This window comes from Mycteria americana, chromosome 7, assembly GCF_035582795.1.
Source record: "Mycteria americana isolate JAX WOST 10 ecotype Jacksonville Zoo and Gardens chromosome 7, USCA_MyAme_1.0, whole genome shotgun sequence".
Lineage (NCBI taxonomy): Eukaryota > Metazoa > Chordata > Aves > Ciconiiformes > Ciconiidae > Mycteria > Mycteria americana.
The window spans coordinates 39015274-39034395 of record NC_134371.1 but is presented as its reverse complement, the minus strand read 5'-3'; the positions used below and the strand labels follow the sequence as shown (position 1 = coordinate 39034395).

General features: G+C 51.2%; 2 protein-coding genes across 4 annotated transcripts in view; one reads left to right on the top strand and one right to left on the bottom strand.

The window, feature by feature from the left end:
• ABL2 (ABL proto-oncogene 2, non-receptor tyrosine kinase) overlaps positions 1 to 6849 on the top strand; it is a 51297-nt gene extending 44448 nt beyond the window's left edge. Inside the window, exons 11-12 of one of the 2 annotated variants that reach the window (XM_075507923.1) lie at positions 5 to 238; positions 554 to 6849. In XM_075507923.1, the coding sequence (XP_075364038.1) occupies positions 5 to 238; positions 554 to 1698 (1379 nt within the window). In that variant the 3' untranslated portion in view covers positions 1699 to 6849. Of the gene's footprint in view, positions 1 to 4 lie in introns of both variants that reach the window. The other variant, XM_075507922.1, reaches the window with a different exon arrangement.
• A 497-nt stretch (positions 6850 to 7346) lies between these two features.
• On the bottom strand, positions 7347 to 14814 carry TOR3A (torsin family 3 member A). Of its 2 annotated transcripts, XM_075507924.1 has the most exons (6): positions 14418 to 14814; positions 13910 to 14023; positions 12880 to 13145; positions 12107 to 12282; positions 9806 to 9930; positions 7347 to 9261 (listed from the first exon to the last, which is right to left on the bottom strand). In XM_075507924.1, exons 1-6 carry the CDS (start codon positions 14719 to 14721, stop codon positions 9011 to 9013), a joined length of 1236 nt encoding a protein of 411 aa, XP_075364039.1. In that variant the 5' UTR covers positions 14722 to 14814; the 3' UTR covers positions 7347 to 9010. The 2 variants fall into 2 exon arrangements, with proteins under 2 accessions (XP_075364039.1, XP_075364040.1); XM_075507925.1 differs by lacking the exon at positions 13910 to 14023.
• Between the last annotated feature and the right edge of the window lie 4308 nt (positions 14815 to 19122).

Genomic DNA, 19122 nt, shown 5'->3' with positions numbered 1-19122 from the left:
CTAGGTTTTATCAGAAGCACACAGCCAGCAAGTGGGTCTCCTGCACTGCCTCGCAAGCAGAGGGACAAGTCACCCAGCAGCCTGTTGGAGGATGCCAAAGAGACCACTTTCACCAGGGACAGAAAAGGTGGCTTCTTCAGCTCCTTTATGAAGAAGAGGAATGCTCCCACACCTCCCAAGCGCAGCAGTTCCTTCCGGGAGATGGAGAATCAGCCCCACAAGAAATATGAGCTGACGGGTAACTTTTCATCTGTTGCTTCCTTGCAGCCTGTGGATGGGTTCTCTTTTGCTCCCACGCAGCAGGACGCAAGCCTGGCGCCACCCAAGTGCTATGGCGGGGGCTTTGTGCAGAGGACCTTCTACAACGACGATGGCACTGGTACCACTAGTGGTGGGGGCATAAGCACTGGTGGCGGGTGGTCGGGCATCACTGGTTTCTTTACACCACGCTTGATTAAAAAGACACTGGGTTTACGAGCAGGAAAACCCACTGGCAATGAAGAAGCTTCAAAGCCTTTTCCAAGGTCAAACTCTACATCTTCCATGTCCTCAGGGCTTCCAGAGCAGGATAGGATGGCAATGACCCTTCCCAGAAATTCCCAGAGGTCAAAAATCCAGCTGGAACGGACAGTGTCCACCTCCTCTCAGCCCGATGAGAGCACGGGGAGGGCCAATGACCTGCTTCCCAAAAGGTTTGAAGAAGGCCCTGGTTTGACCAGAGAGAGACCAAAAGCAAAACTCTTGCCGAGGGGTGCCACAGCACTCCCTTTCCGAACCCCCTCCGCATCAGAAGAAAAGGAGGGTCCAGGGCTAGCAGCAGCTCCTAAGGGCAAAGAAAAAAACAGTGGCCCACGGCAAGGGGCCCTTGAGGATGGCGAGAGACCAGGGTGGTCATCTCCAGTAAAGGCTGCAGCAATACTTCCAACCACTCATAACCACAAAGTGCCAGTCCTAATCTCACCCACTCTAAAACACACTCCAGCAGACGTGCAGCTCATTGGCACAGACTCTCAGGGTAATAAATTTAAGCTCTTATCTGAGCATCAGGTCACTTCTTCCGGCGACAGGGACCGGCCCAGACGGGTAAAACCAAAGTGTGCTCCACCTCCACCACCAGTGATGAGGCTCCTACAACAGCCAGCTGCCTGCTCAGATGCAGCAGAAGAGTTGAGCAACGTGGCAGGAGCGCAGCATGGACAGGAATCAAGCGAAGGGAGTAAGAAGGCAGCAGCAGCAGCACCTGTTGGTGGAAAATCTGGGAGGCCCGTGATGCCTCCACCTCAAGTGCCTCTGTCATCGTCTTCCACCTCCCCAGTGAAAATGGCCAATGGCACGGCTGGTGCAAAAGTAGCGCTAAGAAAGACCAAACAGGCAGCTGAGAAAATCTCTGCAGACAAAATCAGCAAGGAAGCACTGCTGGAGTGCGCAGATCTTCTCTCGAGTGCCATCGCCGAGCCGACACCAAACAGCCAGCTGGTGGACACAGGGCACCAGCTGTTGGATTACTGCTCAGGCTATGTGGACTGCATCCCGCATACACGCAACAAATTTGCCTTCCGGGAGGCCGTGAGCAAACTGGAACTTAGCCTGCAGGAACTGCAGGTGTCCTCAACAGCTGCTAGCGTCCCTGGGGCAAACCCCGTCCTTAATAACTTATTGTCATGTGTCCAAGAAATCAGCGATGTGGTGCAAAGGTAGCTACTGTCAATCTGGGTAAGAGAAATCCACACGGGGAGGGGGGGGACTTTTTTTCTGTACTGATGCTTTCAAAAGGAAAGACTGATACTTGAGTATGTGAAGTACCTCAGATCACTGAGTTCTCCTCACGTTTACAGGTTCATCTCAAAAAATGGGGATGGAGAGGGTAGATTAAAGCTGTAAGGGGCAGAACATCGAGGATTTGTCCCTACCTAGTCAGTCTGATCTGCTTGGTATGGCAAGGGAAGGAAGTTCCTTGCCTCCTCCCTTGGAGAGGCAGGAGAATCAATAGCAGGTTCTCTCTCTAGGAAGGATGGTTTGATGTGTGATAGCTGGAGTACTGGAGTGGCTGCAGGCCACTCGGCTGTACAGATCCTCCCCTGTCTGCACTAACACATGCTTTGGCCTCCTGACAAGGGACAGGAAAGGCACTGGGGCTTCGTTGGTACCAACTACCGAGCAGGTCTGAGCTGGAGTAGCTCTTAAGGGGGAGGTCGCGTGCGGTTGGGGGAAAGGTCTAATGCACTGACAGTATTCAGAGCTGCTGGAGGTGGATGCACTAGCCCAGATGGCTTACTTCCACAGCGCTGTTGCTGCTGTAATGAGAACTGCAAAATTAGTTAATATATGAAACTATCCCTTTTCCCTCCTGTCCACCTCATCCACCACATGTTCTTATCTTTGCTGTATTGGAAGCGTCAGGGATGCTGGGCAGACTTACCACTGGAATCCCCCCTTCCCTACCACACAGCCTTCACTCAGTTGATACCTATTTCTAGTGGTCTAGCACGGGTGCTGCTTGATGGTCTTTTGTGAGTAGTTTGGGGCTCTTGCACAACTTGCCAGTGTTGTTATTGGGGTGGGTGGTTTGTGGGTTTTTTTGTTTGTTTGTTTGTTTTTCTTTTTTTTAAGCTCTAGATTGTTTTTAACTTGTTACCAGGTTGACTCCCCAGTTCAGTTTCATCACCTTGAGGACCCCTGGTAGGTAAGGCAGAGCCTCTGCCACCCCTGGCTGTTCTCCACATTCCTTTAGCAGTCACAGTGCTGCAGGGCCAGCTGGAGAGCCAGAAAGTACAGCCTTGCCTGCCCGCCACGTGCCCTCGCTGCTGCAGGATTCCCTGGACCAGTCCCTACTCTTGGCATAACACTTAACACTTCACACTGATGGCTTCCTGGGATTTGTTCTAGTGCTTACTGGTCTCGCAGGCTTTCAGCTTCCCTGCATATGAAGGTGACTAAGTATGTCAGCACACAGGGGAATCACAGCCATCTTTTCTTTATTTATTCCTGTATTTTAAAAGCTAGACCAGAATCTCATGCTGTGGCATAGGGAACATGCACATATACTGTGCACACCTCTGCCTAAGAGGAGTGCCTAAGACGTGACAAGTGCTACGGCTCTGCCTCGGAGAGCTCCTGCTGGGTTATGGTCTCTGATGTCTGATGCCTTCTGACAATCCCAGAATGAAAGCAGTTGTGTGGTTGAAGTTGTCTTCCTTGGTCCTAGTGCTGTTTGTAGACTGTTGTGGCCTCAAAAAGCCCATCTTCTGTGTATATGCACAACTCCCTGAGATGTAAATATACTGGCAAGTAGGAAGACCTCAACTAACTGTTGGTTTGAGAGAAGAAGAAAACAGGCCTGATACCTGGCTCCAAATATATGTTACCTTGCATGCTGCTGCTCACTTCACACTATTTGTGATGATGGAGGATCGGGCTTGCTTTGCACCTTAAGTCTTTTATTTTTGGCTAAAATGCTTTTTTAACTTGTTTTTAAAGTGGGATGGTGCTGCTTTTAGTTTGAGCATTTAGAGTTGAGCTGGGGCACAGGTGTGACTTCAGAAAATGGGCACTTCTATTTCTGTCTAGAAGCATTGCCCTGTTGGTGCTGGGAAGTAGGCTGTCTCAGTGAGTGTCCCTGTTTTTTCCATGGAGCATAGTGGACAGTGGCCCGAAGAATCTTTAGAAAGGGGCTGGTGTCTGAGAATCCTCATTTTATTACTGGTCTGTGGTAAACAAACAAAGTTGTGTCACAATGCATGAATACGCACCAGTGGAACAGTGAGCTAGTACCTAAGTGGAGACAAATGAAAGTACAGCGTGGGTTACTCATCCTGACTTAGCAGTACCAAGCCTGCCCAACAAAGCCTGCTGTCCAGTTCTGCAATAGGATTTTCAGCTTGTCTAGGCTCTCCTGCAGCCCTCAGGTCAGCAGGGCAGGGGAGGCTGTGCCAGGGCTCTTTCACAGCAACACTCAGCTGTAAGGCAGAGTACCAAACCGTTATCTTGTAGACTTTACTGAGGGCTTTTGTGGTTTACCTTATCTCTTTCAGTCATCTTTATTGAAGGTGTGTATCGCTGCACACCAAACTGTCTTTGGAAAGGTGACCTGCAAAGGGAAGAAGGCTTGTGGTGTTGCTTCACACAGCCTTTTAAACAATCAAAAGGGTTGAAAAGGTACAGGAGCTTTCTTTGGGGCAGAAAGGCAGGTCTTGTTTGCCCTGGCAGAAAATCGCATGGTTTCATCATTGTACTACTACTCAGCCTAGGACAAACGGACTGAAACTGAAGTGATTCTCAGGGGACAGGTATTTTAACCAGAAAATTTTAAGGCTCTTAGTCCAGTTCTGATGAGTATTTTGAAAAAAGCATTTTTCTTTTCCTGAATGGCAGTCTTCCAGAAAAGCTCCAGCAAAAGCAATAGAATAGCAAACAATTCCCAGGATTTCTAACTACTCAAACTCCCCTCTTTCAGCCCTTTCTGAAGAAACTAACTGTGTCCCAACGAAGGACTGGTTCTCCTCCACTTGTCATCCCCACTTCCTTTCAGATGCCACCTGGTTTCTCCTCCCTCCCAGCAGAGGTGATAGGCAGTGGGACAGGGCAGTGGGTAGTGACACAGCTGAAGCAGCCATCTGCTTTTACAGAGTCACAGAAGGGCTGAGGTTGGAAGGCACCTCTGGAGGTCATCTGGTCCAACCCTCCTGCTCAAGCAGGGACACCTACAGCTGCCGCCCAGGATCATGTCCAGACAGCTTTTGAATATCTCCAAGGATGGCAACTCGACAACCTCTGTGGGCAACACAGAAGCCCATTCACTTCTGATCCTTCCAGTGGAGGGAAAACACAGAACAGTGGAATTTGGGGATTTGCTGTCATCACTCCTATGGAGAGTGTTTTCTCTGCTCTTGCCTATTGTCTTGCATCAGGTAGGTAGATGGTGGCAGAGGTAGTGCTGACTTGACACAAGGTTTTTTCCCTAAATAGGAGGCTGCAGAATTGCTGCTGCTTCTGCTGCCCAGCAGTGTTTTATTCCCAAACTGGAATTCTCCCCTGCCCTCTGGCAGGATAGCAAAAGGATGGTATCTGGGAAAGCTGGTTCTGCTGTAAATCACCATTCAGTTGTTCTTCCTTCCACAGTCATGCTCCTAAAATTGTTACCGTTCCTTCTCTCTTTTGCTAGGTTTGACTTTCTGTTCAACCTTAAAGGTCTCTACTGTAGCAGCTTCTCTGCTTTCAGCCTTGCACAGTATGTTCAAAGTAACATAGGGATGGTGAAGCCCCGTTATTTGTCCCAATGAAGAGCACCCTCTTGCTCCACTGTTTAGGGTAGGGACAAGGCATAAACTCCTGTTGTGTTTCCTTTCCTCACCACTGTCAGAAGGCCTTGTGTGGTAAGGATGCAATTGCAGCCAGGCTCTCTCACTTGCACTAGTATGGGCTAGAAGTTGAAACAGTCGTCTTTGCAACAGGGGATGGCATCACATAGGGCCTGGTAATGCCAAGCACAAAGCATGCGCTCACATGAGTGAGCTGACGTGGGGCACTTTCTTTTCCTAGCTACTGTGGGGAATTAGCTGACTCACAGGTGCAGTTCTCTTTTCTTCCTGCACTGTACACCCTTTTTAACCCCAGAAGCAGTGCACATGGCTGTCTGACTGGCAACACTGCGATTTAATCATGTTTTTTGTTAGTGTGGACAGGGGTGAAACTGAATTAAGAGTCTGGGTCTTGGGACTGCATCAAATTTAGCCGCTGGGAAAGCAGACTTGAATGGAGCGGTGTTGCTGATGCAGAGAACACGGGAAGGGGGATCTCTCTGTTCCCATCCTCCTCACACAGGACATTTCTCCTGAACACCACTGGCCTTGTGTCAGTGAGACACAGTCAAACACACGTGTGTTGACATCCCGTCAGGTGTGCTTATGCGAGAGTTTTATGGCACACTGCTCTCTGTGGGCAGCAGGAACTAAAACTCACAGCGTAGGGCAATAGCTGCACCAAAACTGCTGTGTTAACAGAGCAGCCCCCCTTAAAGGCAGCAGGTGTGTGAGCAGGTAGGATGGGTTACACTGTGGAGTCACAGAGCAAAGAAATGCAGACCCCAGTGTCTGTACTGCTTACCTAAGGCAGGCTTCCCCAGCAGCTGAGGTGCTCCGCATTTTGCTTGTCGGTGCTCTTTGGCGGCAGCAGCTGTGACGAGCACCAATGAATCCAGAAGATCTTTTTTGCAAGTGTAACAGGCTGCTGTCTTCTCTTCTAAAACACTCAGCCCTGCCCTGCTGCTAATCAGTAGCTGGCAGGAAAACCAAAGGGTAACGACTACAGCACGCTCGGAAGCCTCCCACTTCAGTGTGAGTGGCACCATCTAGCACAGATGGGCACTGGGGTTGCACTCCAGTTGCCTGTAGTGTAGAACAAAACCTTCAGCCTAGTCCCTGGTGGTAGGAAATAAGAGGTTATGGGACACCTGACTTATTTATAGTATCTACACGACAAGAAACGTCTGTACCAAAGGAGGTCATTCTTCCAAATGTGTCTGTTGTGCACAGGAGGTAAAGCCTGATCGGCTCGGCACGCTGCTTGTAGCAGTAGTGAACTCATTGAGGGCAGGAATGGATTAAAATGAAACACGTTAATCACCAATCACTCTACCAGTGTTGTCAACTGTTTTTGTTTTTAATTGTTATTGTAATATATTTTGGTTGTTTTTCTAATTTAATTCTCTCACTATCGTCTGACTGTGAACTGCGAACAGTGTTAAACTTGATGTAAATAAGGCCCTTTGAAGGGCCTCTTTGCCTGTCGTTCCACAAAGTTTTGCCAATTTGCATTTTGTTTTAAATAAAGGTTGCAATATTTTATTGGCAAAAAACACTTGAGTGTATGCTGCAGTGTTTTCTTAAGGAATATTTGAAGCTGCTCAGTACTAACCTGAAGTTTGTTATTTTGGGTAGAAAAGACAAGATGATTATAAACCTGTTAAAAAGAGAAATAATTTAATTCTGCCAGATTGCAAAGAAAAGCAGTATCTTTATTTATGCCTTTAAAAAATCAAACTTAATGTTGCTGTGGAGTGCTCAGAGGAAAGCAGTTCTTGCTGTTGGGGTTGCATAAGCAAATGCTCACTTAATTCTCAAACATACACGAGTGTGACCTGGCAGAGTGCAGGTCTTCCATCATCAGCTTGACGACAGTTGCCCTCATTAGTTACACCACCACCTCCTTAATCACTAACGGTAAGAACTGCTTAACATGCCAACTTCATACCAGCCCCGCACTGGTCAAATGGCTGACAAAGTGACTCCCTTCCACTCCAAGCAGCATCAGTTTAACCTGGATAGCTGAAGATTCTTTTGTATTTAAAGAAAAAAATAATCACAGGTTATCCTGTCTTATCCAACCATCTAAGCAACTAACCTTCAACTAACTAACTAACACCTTTCTGAACTTTCTGCCCAGATTATAAAACACAACCCGAGTTGTGTCCTTCTGTGGGGCTGCATCCTGACTTCCCTGGAGAACATCTCCCTCTGCTCTTTCCCAGGCTGAAGCTTTAGGCTTGACACTTGTGATTAAGAGATTATCCACAAACCAAGTCTCAGAAATGCCTGATAACAGTGCACGCTGGCCCAGGCCTTAAGGTCCAATCTAGAGCCAAGAGGTAAGTTTAAACTAACTTTGCATCAATTGAGCAGTAAGAAAGCAGCTGGCTCATCTTCCTGCCTTGGACTATGAAGCCTCGTTAGATAACAGAGCCAGCGTGCCCGGAGGGAAATGCGCATTCAAAGTCTGCAGGAGCAGTAAGTGTGTCTGGTCAATCTTTTCCCAGAGGTCGTGCTGCTCATCACTGGCACTGCAGAGAGGTTCAAAGCTTAAAATAGATCAAAGGTCCGCACATGGGGTGTCCAGGGAGCTAAGCCCTGTCCTTGGCATGTGCTGGTTCACCTCATTGCCCCAGCCCAGTGGTGTTGGAAGGGAGTTTTGACCTAGAGGTCACAAAGTGATTCCCGTAACACTGTTGAAACTTTTTGGTCCTGCTGTAACATACTTATCACCTGGCAAGTACCCAGACAGCAAACAGCCCCTTAGTGTAGTAATGCTGATACCAGCCAAAAAAACACAGAATGCAACGTACTGAAAAAAAGAAAGCTTACTTTCTGCCCCAAGCTTACTGCATCCCTGAAAACTCAAATTCAACTGCAGCCTGTTCCTTCAGCCACCATCCTCCTCAACTGCCCTTTGCCCTTGAAAGGGGAATTAGTCTTCCCTTTTTTTTTTTCATTTTGCAGTGAAGCAAACAGGCTCTTCACCAAACTGCTTAGAAAAAGAATTTCGGCAGAAGTTCATCTTTTCCCCGCAGCTGCTTCCATACAACGAAAGACTCAAACGGGAGAGGGGCACTCCAAAGCAAGAGGCTATGGATTTGACATCTCCAGAGGAGATTATTCAGTCATTTTCTCTATGCAAGGGCCTCCCTGCCCAAACCGTGATCCTGGCACACGCGTCCCTGCACAGCAGATGCCTTGTGAGTGCAGGAGAGCAACAGAGAAAAAAAACAAAACCAACTCCAGCTAAACAGTTCTGTGCAATTTGAGAGCTTGTAAAGTGACTGAGAAAACTGGGGACAGGCATGAGGACGTGGCTGTCCAGTCTTGACCGGACCAGACTGTCCAAGGCCTTCATTACATGCTACAAACCAAGGACTTGGACATCCCCGCTCACGTCAAACAAAGCACCTGTCAGCACAACCAAATCACTACTTCAGGCTACTACCTGCTAAAAGAAGGGACTTAAAAAACACCAGACAGACTTCAAAATGCAGCCAAGCACAGGCTGTCCCCATGTCCCAGGAGTAAGACTGGGCAGGGTGCACCTCCTTCCCTGCAAACAGCCCTCGGAGTAACAAGGGGTTAAGTCTCTGTCCCTGTGCGGTGTGTGGCCGGGTAACTTGCTTGCCTGACCTTGGGCAAGAAGAGCAGCTCCTAGTGTGCAGGACCACCTTCACCACTGGTGTAGTCCCAGCTGGTGTTCAAGGAAGGAAGTAATTGATGCGCTGGGATACAGATTTACAGCCCTGTGCAGAGAAAAGCTTCTCCTCTTTGGGAACAAACACCATCATCCTGGCCACCTCATCGAGGGCTGCCTCGGTGTACGGAAGTCCACGGGCCAGGAAAGCATCCCGCGCGCAGAGCTTCACGTGGTGGTACTCCAGGGGCAGGAATGGCACGAAGAAATCAATGAGGTTCTCTTCGAGGAGGTGGCTGTGGGCATAACTGTTCTCTGTAGCAAAAAGCAAGACAAAACAAAATTCAGAAGCTTCATCTGAGAGCTGGCATCCCTCTGCGAGGCAAGGCTTGTCTATCTGAGGGGGCCATCTTGGCTCATGCAGCCGGACGTGGTGGGAGAGGCACCCTTCCACTTGTAAAGAGCTGGCCGGCACTTCGTCTGAGCACAGAACGTCATCATGGCTTGCCCACCGCAGGCCAAGAGGAGCCTCGGTACTTCCCTACGGTGTTCGGCTGCCTCTCGTAACCTGGCCATTTTCATGGCTGAAGGGGCAAGGAGGAGTCTCAGCTCCCTCCTTGTGTGCCTTGCTGCCGCGGAGGTGCCGTGCTTGCGGGGCTGTGCTTACGTGGACGAAGGAAGGGGGCTCACGTTGCAAATAACCCTGGGGTGGGTGTTGAAATAAAGGCTTGTTCCACAGCACACACACTTGTACAGCACAAGTGCATGGTACTGCATAAGCAAGGCCCCGAGCTGGTGTGGAGGGGCAGGTTTGCGGGCAGCCTGCCCACAGCATCCCACAAGCAAGCCCAGCTCTTACCTGCAGGCTCCAGCAGCTCCAGCCGCAGCCGCTGCTCCAGGAACTCCATGGATATCTCCTCCCGTGCCCGGCCAGCTCGCCAGAAGTCCAGGGCTACCTCATTGATGGTGTTGCCGCCGAGATTGCTGCAGACAGAAGGGAAGTCACTCAGCCATGCCCTCAGAGATGAACTGCAGAGAGCTGCCAGCAGCCTCCCCTACAGACAGGCCTCAGGAATTGTTAGCAACGAAGGGTTTAGCCTGTAGGATCAGCACCTGAAACATTTGCAAAGGAACCGGCTTTCTTCCCAAAGAGCCCCTTTCTATAGGGATCTATACAGCTACCTTCTATCTTGCCAGCCCAGACCCTGGGGCAGCTGCTTGCTCTCCCAGGGCAGGACCAGGAGCCAGCAGAATCCTCTGTCTCTGTCAGTCCCCTGTCCTGGCTTGGATGCCACCGACCTCGCAGGTGACACTTGGCCCCACACCAGACTCTTAACAAGCCACCCCTGAAAGTCCAAGTTGGAGGGCAGAGCACGTGGCAGGAGTCCCACTAGATGTAAAGGTCGAGGGCAGGGATTCAAGTGGCTGCCTAGGACTTGGCAAAGCATCCCGTGCCCGAGGGACAAAGCAGCACAGTTCCCATGTGAGGACTCCTCTGGACACCCATGGTGGGGGACGCGAGGTCCTGACAGTCATTGAGGCTCCCAGGGCAGCCCCTCAGCTTGGAAAGCAGTTCAAGGCCAGGCAGCCCCTGCGTGCTGGTGAGGAGTTTGCAACAGCCTCAGACAACAGTCCCCAGCCCCGAGCGCCCTGCCACCAGTGAGCTGGCGATACTGGGAACCAGCTGGCTGCAGGGCTTGTGTAGGCGGGAGGCAGAGAGGCACTGGGAGACACAGATCTTGTACCCGTCCTTCCTCTTGTGTCAGAGGCTCTGGACCCATTCCCCAAATGGAGGGGAGGCAAAATTAAAAAGCCCCCACTGCCTTGGGCGGGGGGGAAACAGCTTGTACTGATCCTGCTCCCACCCAGACCGTGGGAGAAACAGCCCCTTTTGACTGAGGACAGCCAGCCAGTCCCACCCCATCCCCATCCCCCAAACCTGGCCAAAGCTGCAGGACCAGGCCGGTGTCCAAAAGAGCCCTGGGGCAGAGCCTGCCCTTCTACAACAGGTCTGTGTCACACTGCCACCGGGTATGATGAAACCCTGCCAGGATTACACGCTGCTGCAGTTCAAGGCACCCTGCTCCCCTCTGCTTGGTGGCACGAAGTTGCTGACGTGTCCCCCCCGCACCTGCACGGCTTGCCAGGTAGGACACAAGGTCAGCGCAGTGCAGCCAGCAGCACATCCACCCTGCCCCAAGCAACAAGGGAGAACCTGCCCTCTCCACCATGGCTCCTGCCGGAGGCCCAGGCAGGGAGGACTGAAACGTGGTCAGCTCCACAAGCACCCGGCACAGATGCAGGTCTTCCATGGGCAGAAGAAACTTCCCTGGTGAACCACCAAGCTTGGAGGTTAAAACACTCGCCTGGATGGTGGAAGATGGAGAACAAATGCTCTGCCCACCTCCAGCCTGTGGGAACACCTCTTGCCAGAGCCAAGCTGAAGGCTGTAAATCCTAAATTGAAGAGGGCCCAAGATGTTTGTCTCTCCTTGGCATTTCTCACTGGCTACTTCAGGCCTCTGCTTACCTTGCATCTCAGTTTTGAGACGTCCCGCTTCTCCCCTCAGATGTGTCCCACCTAGGCCTGGGTCAGGGACGGCACTGGGGTGTGCACATGCCAAAAACCTTTCTCCCTCTGGCTGGGAAAGGAACTAACCTCCGATCACTAAACCACAGGGTGAGGCGATGCCAGGACCAGCCCTCACAGCACAGCAGACGGATGGCACCTCAGCCTGCAGCCACGGCCAGGCAGCGGGAACTCCCCACCTCCCACTCCCAGCTAACAGCGCCACATTGTACAAGGACTTCCCACCAAGACCTGCAGCCCCAGCTTTGCTCCCTGGACTACGGGATCTCCCTGCTCAGCTGTCCAAGGTGACAATACGCTAGCTCTGACTCTCCCTGGTTCCTTGTCTCAAAGCCTAGACACTGGCTCAGGTGTCCCAGCTAAGCTGGACCTCAGCTCCTCCTGCAAATGCCCCGTACCCAGGGAGGACGCCCAGCAACAATAAGCAAAACTGACCACGGAGGCAACTGCCTCTTGGAGGAGCTAGACATCTTTCCCCTCCTCTGCAGCCTGAGCCCCTCATATCGCACACCTCAGGGGATAAATTCCATCACTTTGTTCCTCCCCATCCCTTTGGGGGCCCAGAAATCACCTGAGGAAGAGGAAGATGGATCTCCGGTAATCCACCTGGCCCTTGTTGTCATAGCGACCCATGAAAGGCTTGATGGCATCCAGGAGGCTGAAATGAAGTTTCTCTGCCTCATCGAAGATGAACAGGGACTGCTTGCAGAGCTGCACAGTCTCGCTTATCTGCTTCTTCAGCTGAGCCTGCAGAGCAGCAGGGAGGAGTGTGAGAAGCCCAGCAGCAGTCACCACCACCAGGAGACCGTGCAGGGGGTGCACCTGGATGCGGTGGGTTAACCCTGGCTGGCAGCTAAAAGTAGACGTGTGGGTTGAGATAAAGCTAGTTTAATAAGCACAGAAAAGAGGAAGAAAGAAAGAAATCAAAGCAAGTGATGCAAAGGCAATCACTAGCACCTACCACTGATGCCCAGCCGGTCTCTGAGCAATGGCTTCCTACCCCCAAACCCTCTCCCCTCAGTTTTTATTGCTGAGCACGACATTAAATGGCATGGAATATCCCTTTGGTCAGTCGGGGTCAGCTGTCTGGTATATGTCCCCCCCAGCTTCTTGCACACCCCCAACCTACTGATTGTGGGGGCAGAGTGGGAGAAAGAGAAAGCCTTGAGGCTGTGCAAGCACTGCTCAGCAGTAGCCAGAACGCTGGTGTGTTATCAACACTGTTCTACTCACAAATCCAAAACACAGTACCCTACAGGCTGCTGTGAAGAAAATGAACTCCATCCCAGCCAGACCCAGTACACCGGACCATCCCCACAGCAACACCGTGTTCTTGGCTCTCACCTTGTACGAGTCCACGTACTTGTGATAGGGGAAGTGGAAGAGCGAGATGAACACCCTGACACACTTGCTCTTCAGCCCATGCCGGTACAGGTGACTGGCCAGCATCCGGGCCACAAAGTTCTTGCCTGTGCCGGACCAGCCATGGAAGGAGAGGACCAGAGCCTTCTGCGGCTGCGGGCTCTGCAGAAACCCTTGCACCGCCCGGACAACAACTTCTTTGGCCAAGTGCTGCCCGTGGAGCTGCTCATTGAGGTCTGCTTCTAGCCCTGCAGGAAAGAGAGAGCAAGAGCTCAGCTTTAACTTGCAAGCTCAGCTGCTGCTACTGCTGCAGGTGGGAATAAAAGGAGATAACCTGGCAGGGCACTAAGCTTGCACAGCCCTGCTGGTGGGGCTGCCTGTCCGAGAGGAGTCTGAAGTGGCATTAAAGCCACGGGGTTAATGAGGCAGGCTGCCTGTACCCTGCCTGCATCAGCCACTGACCACAAAAAGACACAAATCTTCTGCTGACTCCTTTTTCCCTTTGGGAAGCGAAGGACGTATTTGATGACTCTGGAGAGCACTGAAGCCCAGAGGCCCTCATGAGCTCCTAGCAGAGGGTATGGATACCAGAAGTCTCAAGGCCAGCAAAGCATAATGACACCTGCACAGGGCTTACAGGCAGCTCCCAGTGTACCATCCCGACCTGGGGCTGGATACTGGGCCAGTTTGGATCCCACTGCATATGCCTGGGAGCTACCAGATGAAGGCAGGGCTTCTGGCAAACTGGAGCAGACATGCTGTACAGTAAGGAACAAACTCTTTTGTGGTCTCAGAGCTACAAATGAATAAGGGGAAACAGGACTTAGCTCAGCACCTCGCCCTCCCACCAGCCCAGCACCATGCTCAGAAATGCCCTTTACTTACATCACTTGCTAAAATACACTTTTTAAAAAAGAAAAAAATCCCACAAACAGACAGCAAAAGAGACAATAGGGAGAGGCGGCAGAGACAAGCACTGCTTGGGGTCTCCCAGGTACAGCGCAGCCCCTACCTGTGATATTGTTGACTATCCTGCAGTCCCCTGTCTTGCAGCACCTGCCGAAGCTGCAGTACCAGGCAGAGAGGATCTCCAAGTAATCCTGGCCCACCAGAGGCAAGCTCCAGCCTGGAAAAGCCAGCGGTCTAAGCAGAGACATGCCAGCAAATGTCTTTTTTTTCCATTTTGCGTGGACACGCAGCTGAGCCCGGTTAATGGCAGCCCTCCTCCCAGGCACAGGGCATCAGACACCGCCCCGCCAGGCAGCCTGGGCTGTGGGGAGGGGGAGTAAGCACGTAAGAGGCAGCAGCGGGCTCAGGCGGGCACGGAGACACGCGTGTTGGTGGCAACCCGGGGCACGCTGAGCGAGGAGGGAGGTGCCCAGGGCAGCGACCCTTGGGAAGGGAAGGACAGCGTCCACAGGGGCTGCGGGCGCGGACCCCTGGGCTGGGGAAGTGGGGCGTTTGGACCCGCTGCTGTTCCCGGTGCGTGGGAGCGGGAGAGAAAGGAGGAGGGCGCTTACCCGGGCTGGGGCTGGACTCTTTCTCCTCCTCCTCCTCCTCCTCCTCCTCGCAGCCCTCTTGCCACACCTTGCACGCCAGGTACTGCCAGTACTGCTTGGAGAGAGCACCCACAGCTCGCAAGTGCTTCTTCACGGCTTCGTACCTCGCCCTGCCCCACGGTCCCCCCTCCGCCACGGGACCCTGCTCCTCTTCCCAGGGCCCCCGCGGCATCCCTCGGCTGCCCAGGCCCCCCGAGCCCCCCAGCAGCAGCAGCAGCAGGCAGCAGGCCAGCCCCAGGCGGGCCGGGAGCCTGCCCTGGCCCATGGCGGCGGGTCGGGGATCGCACCCTGCTCCGGCTCTGCCGGGTGTCCACGGGCTCCCGGCCTCCCTTAAAGCGCCCAAGCCGTGATCTCACTTCCTGGCTGCCTGCAATTGGAGTCGCTGGGAGACGGCTGTGGGGTGGCGTCACCGCCACGCAGGGCACGGCCTTCTGCCCGCCCGTCCGCTGCCCCGCGCACAGACACCCCCGGCACGGCTCCAGCCGGCGCCGCGAAACCCAACGCTGGTCCCGAAAGGAGGCGCCGGGCACCGCTCCGGGCTCTGCTCTGCACGAAGCTTGCACCCCGTCCTCTCCCCAGGTCCCGCCAGCCCTCGCTGGGAGGGAAGGCGAGCGGCTCCCCTTCCGGCCGGGCTGGAGCTGCCCGCGGCACCGCCGCCAGCCTGCTCCCCGCGAACGGCACCGCCGCCAGCCTGCTCCCCGCGAACGGCACCGCCGCAGCCCTCCCTCTGGCCTCCACGCCACAGCACCAGCAACAAATGCCTGGGGAAGGCAAATAATCGGGTTTTTAAGTAGCCCAGTGGCCCAGCTGAAGTTTCGCTGCCACAAATGCAAGAAGCTTTGGCAGTTGTTGTTCATCGGGGTCATTTCCAAGGGGACACAAAAATAGCGGGTATAGGCAAGGGAGGAGGCGGCAGCGGATGGGTCAGGCCGGCAGCACAGGGAGCTGCAGGGTGCTGTCGGGGCTGTACTTGCTGCCTGCTGCGCTACGAGTTCTACGTGCTACGCTGATCAACGCTCTAGGAGAAACGGTTCTGTTGCTGGCTCTGGGATGGGCTTGCTGTGTGACAGCGGATGCGTGTCATTCCTCATCTACCCCAAGAAGCGTTGCTGTTTACTCTGACATCAGTGCATCTGCATATGCCATTAGCACAGGTAGGGTGGGCTCCACTCAAGCAGCCAGGAAAAAAAACATCCAGACCAGCACAGAACCGCCGTGAAATCACATAGGAGAACTGAGGTGCAACTCCTTGCCACCACTGCTAGGCTCACCACCACCAACCAGTTTTCTCCAACAAGCTGTAAAACCCCTCCTGTGCAGGGAAGCAGTGAGCAGTCGTTAGGGCTGGCTGCCCACACTTTGGCAGGAGGTTCTAGGACCCCATGCAAAGGGGGCCCCTGGCTTTGATTTTGGAAACAGGTACACTTCAACCCTCCAAAGCACAACTGGGAAGTGCTGCCATGCTAAGTACACAAACTCAGCTGTGTGGGAGAGATGAAAAGTGGGTAAGGGTCACGTAACTTCCATTTTACCTTAAGCTGTACCCACTACTGGCTTACTCTAAGAGACTAACACCTCTACAAGTTACTGAGCATCAGAACAAGTCCACCCACAATTCATCCTAACTGGGACAAAGCCAAGATGCTTTGGACACAGAAAGAATTTCAAGGCTGTCCCATGTGCTCAGAAAAATAAAAATAAGAAGGACACTAAATGCAATTCATCCAGCCTGGCAATTCACTCGTTCAGGTGGATGGGGAGCAGGATCCAGCACCGCCAAGGCATGGAGTGGAGCATATCACCATCTACAGGTGGCTGTATATATCACACATTGGCATTAAAGATACTGGTATTAACGCAATTGCCCCCTCCAGCTTCAAAAATAATCAGTGAGGCTAAAACCTTAACATCAGTTGCAATAACTTAAACAGAACTAAAACCTGTGCGCATTAAAAAAAAAAAAATCAATAAAAAAATCGAACTCACTGTAGCCGTAGCAAATTAAATTATCAGCCTTTCTGAAAACCGGTTGAAGTATCTGAATTGAAGCATTTATATACATTTATTAAAAAAAATTCATAGCCATAACATTCAAACTCTACCTTCCCAGGGATAAGTGCTTTAGCTGAAGAGAGCTTATCAAAAGGGATGGACTTCATAAAAATTAGATGCTTCCATATTCCAAAGGAAAAAACTTTGAGAAAGCAAATTCTGCAAGATAAAACAACTGACTGCCCAACACCGCACCACCTCCACGGTACTATGGCATAATTCCTGGGATGTCAGCTTCACTCAAACACAGCACATGGTAAGAGCTAGAGGGGAAAATAAAGCAGTTGCTTAATAACCTGCCAACTATATCTTCTTTGACCTGGCTCTGAGGTTAACAAGACACTGAAGCAGGGAAAAACAAAGAAAGAAAAAAAAAAGTCACCCCCCCCAAATAATCCAATTCCCTTTGCAGGACCTCAGGGAGGAAATCATCCCCATGGATTAGAAGGGAAACTGCAGGAGACTGGAAAAGATCGTAGTGCCCTACACTGAGGAGACCTCGCTCATACCGGACTTGGGAAGGATAGGGCTCGGAAGCACAGCAGCCAGCACCCTAGTACAGCTTGCTGGGATTATATCCCCCCCTTTTTGTTTGCTTCCTCTGCTGAATCTTGAACATTCGCTATAGCATTTGCCAATCTTCAGCTGACAGTCTTGCAGGAAGAGGAAGCTGCAGGGATCTGCATGGCCCCAGAGATGATACTACGATGCACGGCTTTTCACCTCACGGCTGGTTATTCCAAAGCAGTCCTGGTGAGCAGCAACCAGGATTAAAAATCCATGATCTTGGGTTGAGGTATCATCTAAAAAGAAAGAAAAAAACAGCACCACAAAAATGTGGTTATGCCTGGCTTATTCAGCACCCCAACACAACTCGGTACAAGCAAACACTCAGAGGGAACCTTGCAATCCAGGATTTTATACTACAGGCTGTATCTGCTGGACAGGGAAATGCCACGCATCCATCCTTTTATGGTTTTTCCGGTTTCCGTACAGCAATTCCTTCTGCACATCCATAGCTGAACTCTGACAGAGGGCAGGAGGAGGAGGAGAGTCTCTCTCCAGAGCTCAGTAACACAGCTATGGATTAGATCACTAAGTAAGAGGAAGATCTGGAGTAAAGGATATAAGGGGAGTCCTTTCCCCTTCTTTCTTTAGTTCCCCCCCCCCCCCCCCCCCCCAGTCCTATCCCCAATCTCTTAAAAATACTGAGAGACTCCACAAAGAAAAAACAACAGAGCACCAGTCCCACACTTGGGATATATGAACTAAGTTTATTTCTAATTTTTAGAATCAATAAAAATTTCTAGGGAAAGAATTTGAAAGATATTCAGGGAAAGTGCTAATTTCCAAAACTCTTTGGTTCTCCATTGGCTCAAAGTTGTTTCTGTTCATTCTTCTGTAAAATTATGTTCATTACATAATCAGAAACACTTTAAAATCTTCCAGTTATGTGAATTCTCACCCTGTTACTAAGGCCAAGGACTCCAAAATTACATAGCAGTAATACAACAATGTGCTTCTAAAAACAGCTCTCAAAACTAGCTACTTCAGCCTTTCAAAACTTAAAAGCATCTGTAATTTCTGCAAGTTGTTGAACTGCTTATACACAAGCAAGAATCCTGTCCTGCTCCCTGAGCAAACTGGCACCTCAAAAATAGAGATGGAGGACATGAAAAATTATTGTCACCACACAATGCTAGGAGATAAAAAACCCCCAGAACATCCCCCCCCCCCCCCCCGAACTCCCAAAATAAATCCCAAAATGAGTTCTTACAAAATTCAGCAATGCTGAAGTCCAAAGTTTCAACTGAGACATTCTAGTTTAAAAAAAAAAAAGCACGTGCCTTTGGTCGTTTCACAACACCACACTGATGCTACAGGCCAGGTCAAAGATCATTCCCGCATTTCCACGAGAGGCACAATGCCTTGGTAGTTTCATGGTGTCCTGTCCCCGAGAGCTGCATGGGGGCTGGCAGCAGCTCTTTCAGCCCTCAGAAGTACACAGCATTCTCGGTGGCTTCCTTGGCTTCCAGATGCCTGACATTCAGAACTGTGAGCATCACCTCCTACCTCTGAAAAACTCACTGCGGTGGGTTATTAAGAAAATAAGCTCCGATACAGGCAGATTAAATCCCTGCACTCTGTGGGAACAGATTTTGATGTCTGTTTACGTGCCCCATCTCATAAAAGGGCTTCAATAAAATCCTAGAAAAGCGAACCATGAACAGCTGCCAACTCTATATACATCTCTTGCCAACTCAATATACAGCCCTTGCTCCATGTAACAAAGGCAACCTATTGGGACACAACGAAGAAATGAGCCTAGGTGCTTGGCAGATGCAGGGCCATGGGATGCACTTTCAAAAGCAAAAAATACTTGCGCTCTGAAGACCACTTAAAGCTAGATGTGGTGTTCTTCTGTATCACTTTGGGACACTCTTCTTAGACATATCTTTCCTTACCAACAAAGCTCTTGCAAACAACCTGCACTTTTGACCCCATTCTTGGACATACATGACTGGAATAAACGCCATTAATAACTATTAGTGAAGAAACAACCGTGAAACACCAGTAGCAAAACACTGTAAATATTCAGCCCACCACATGTTGG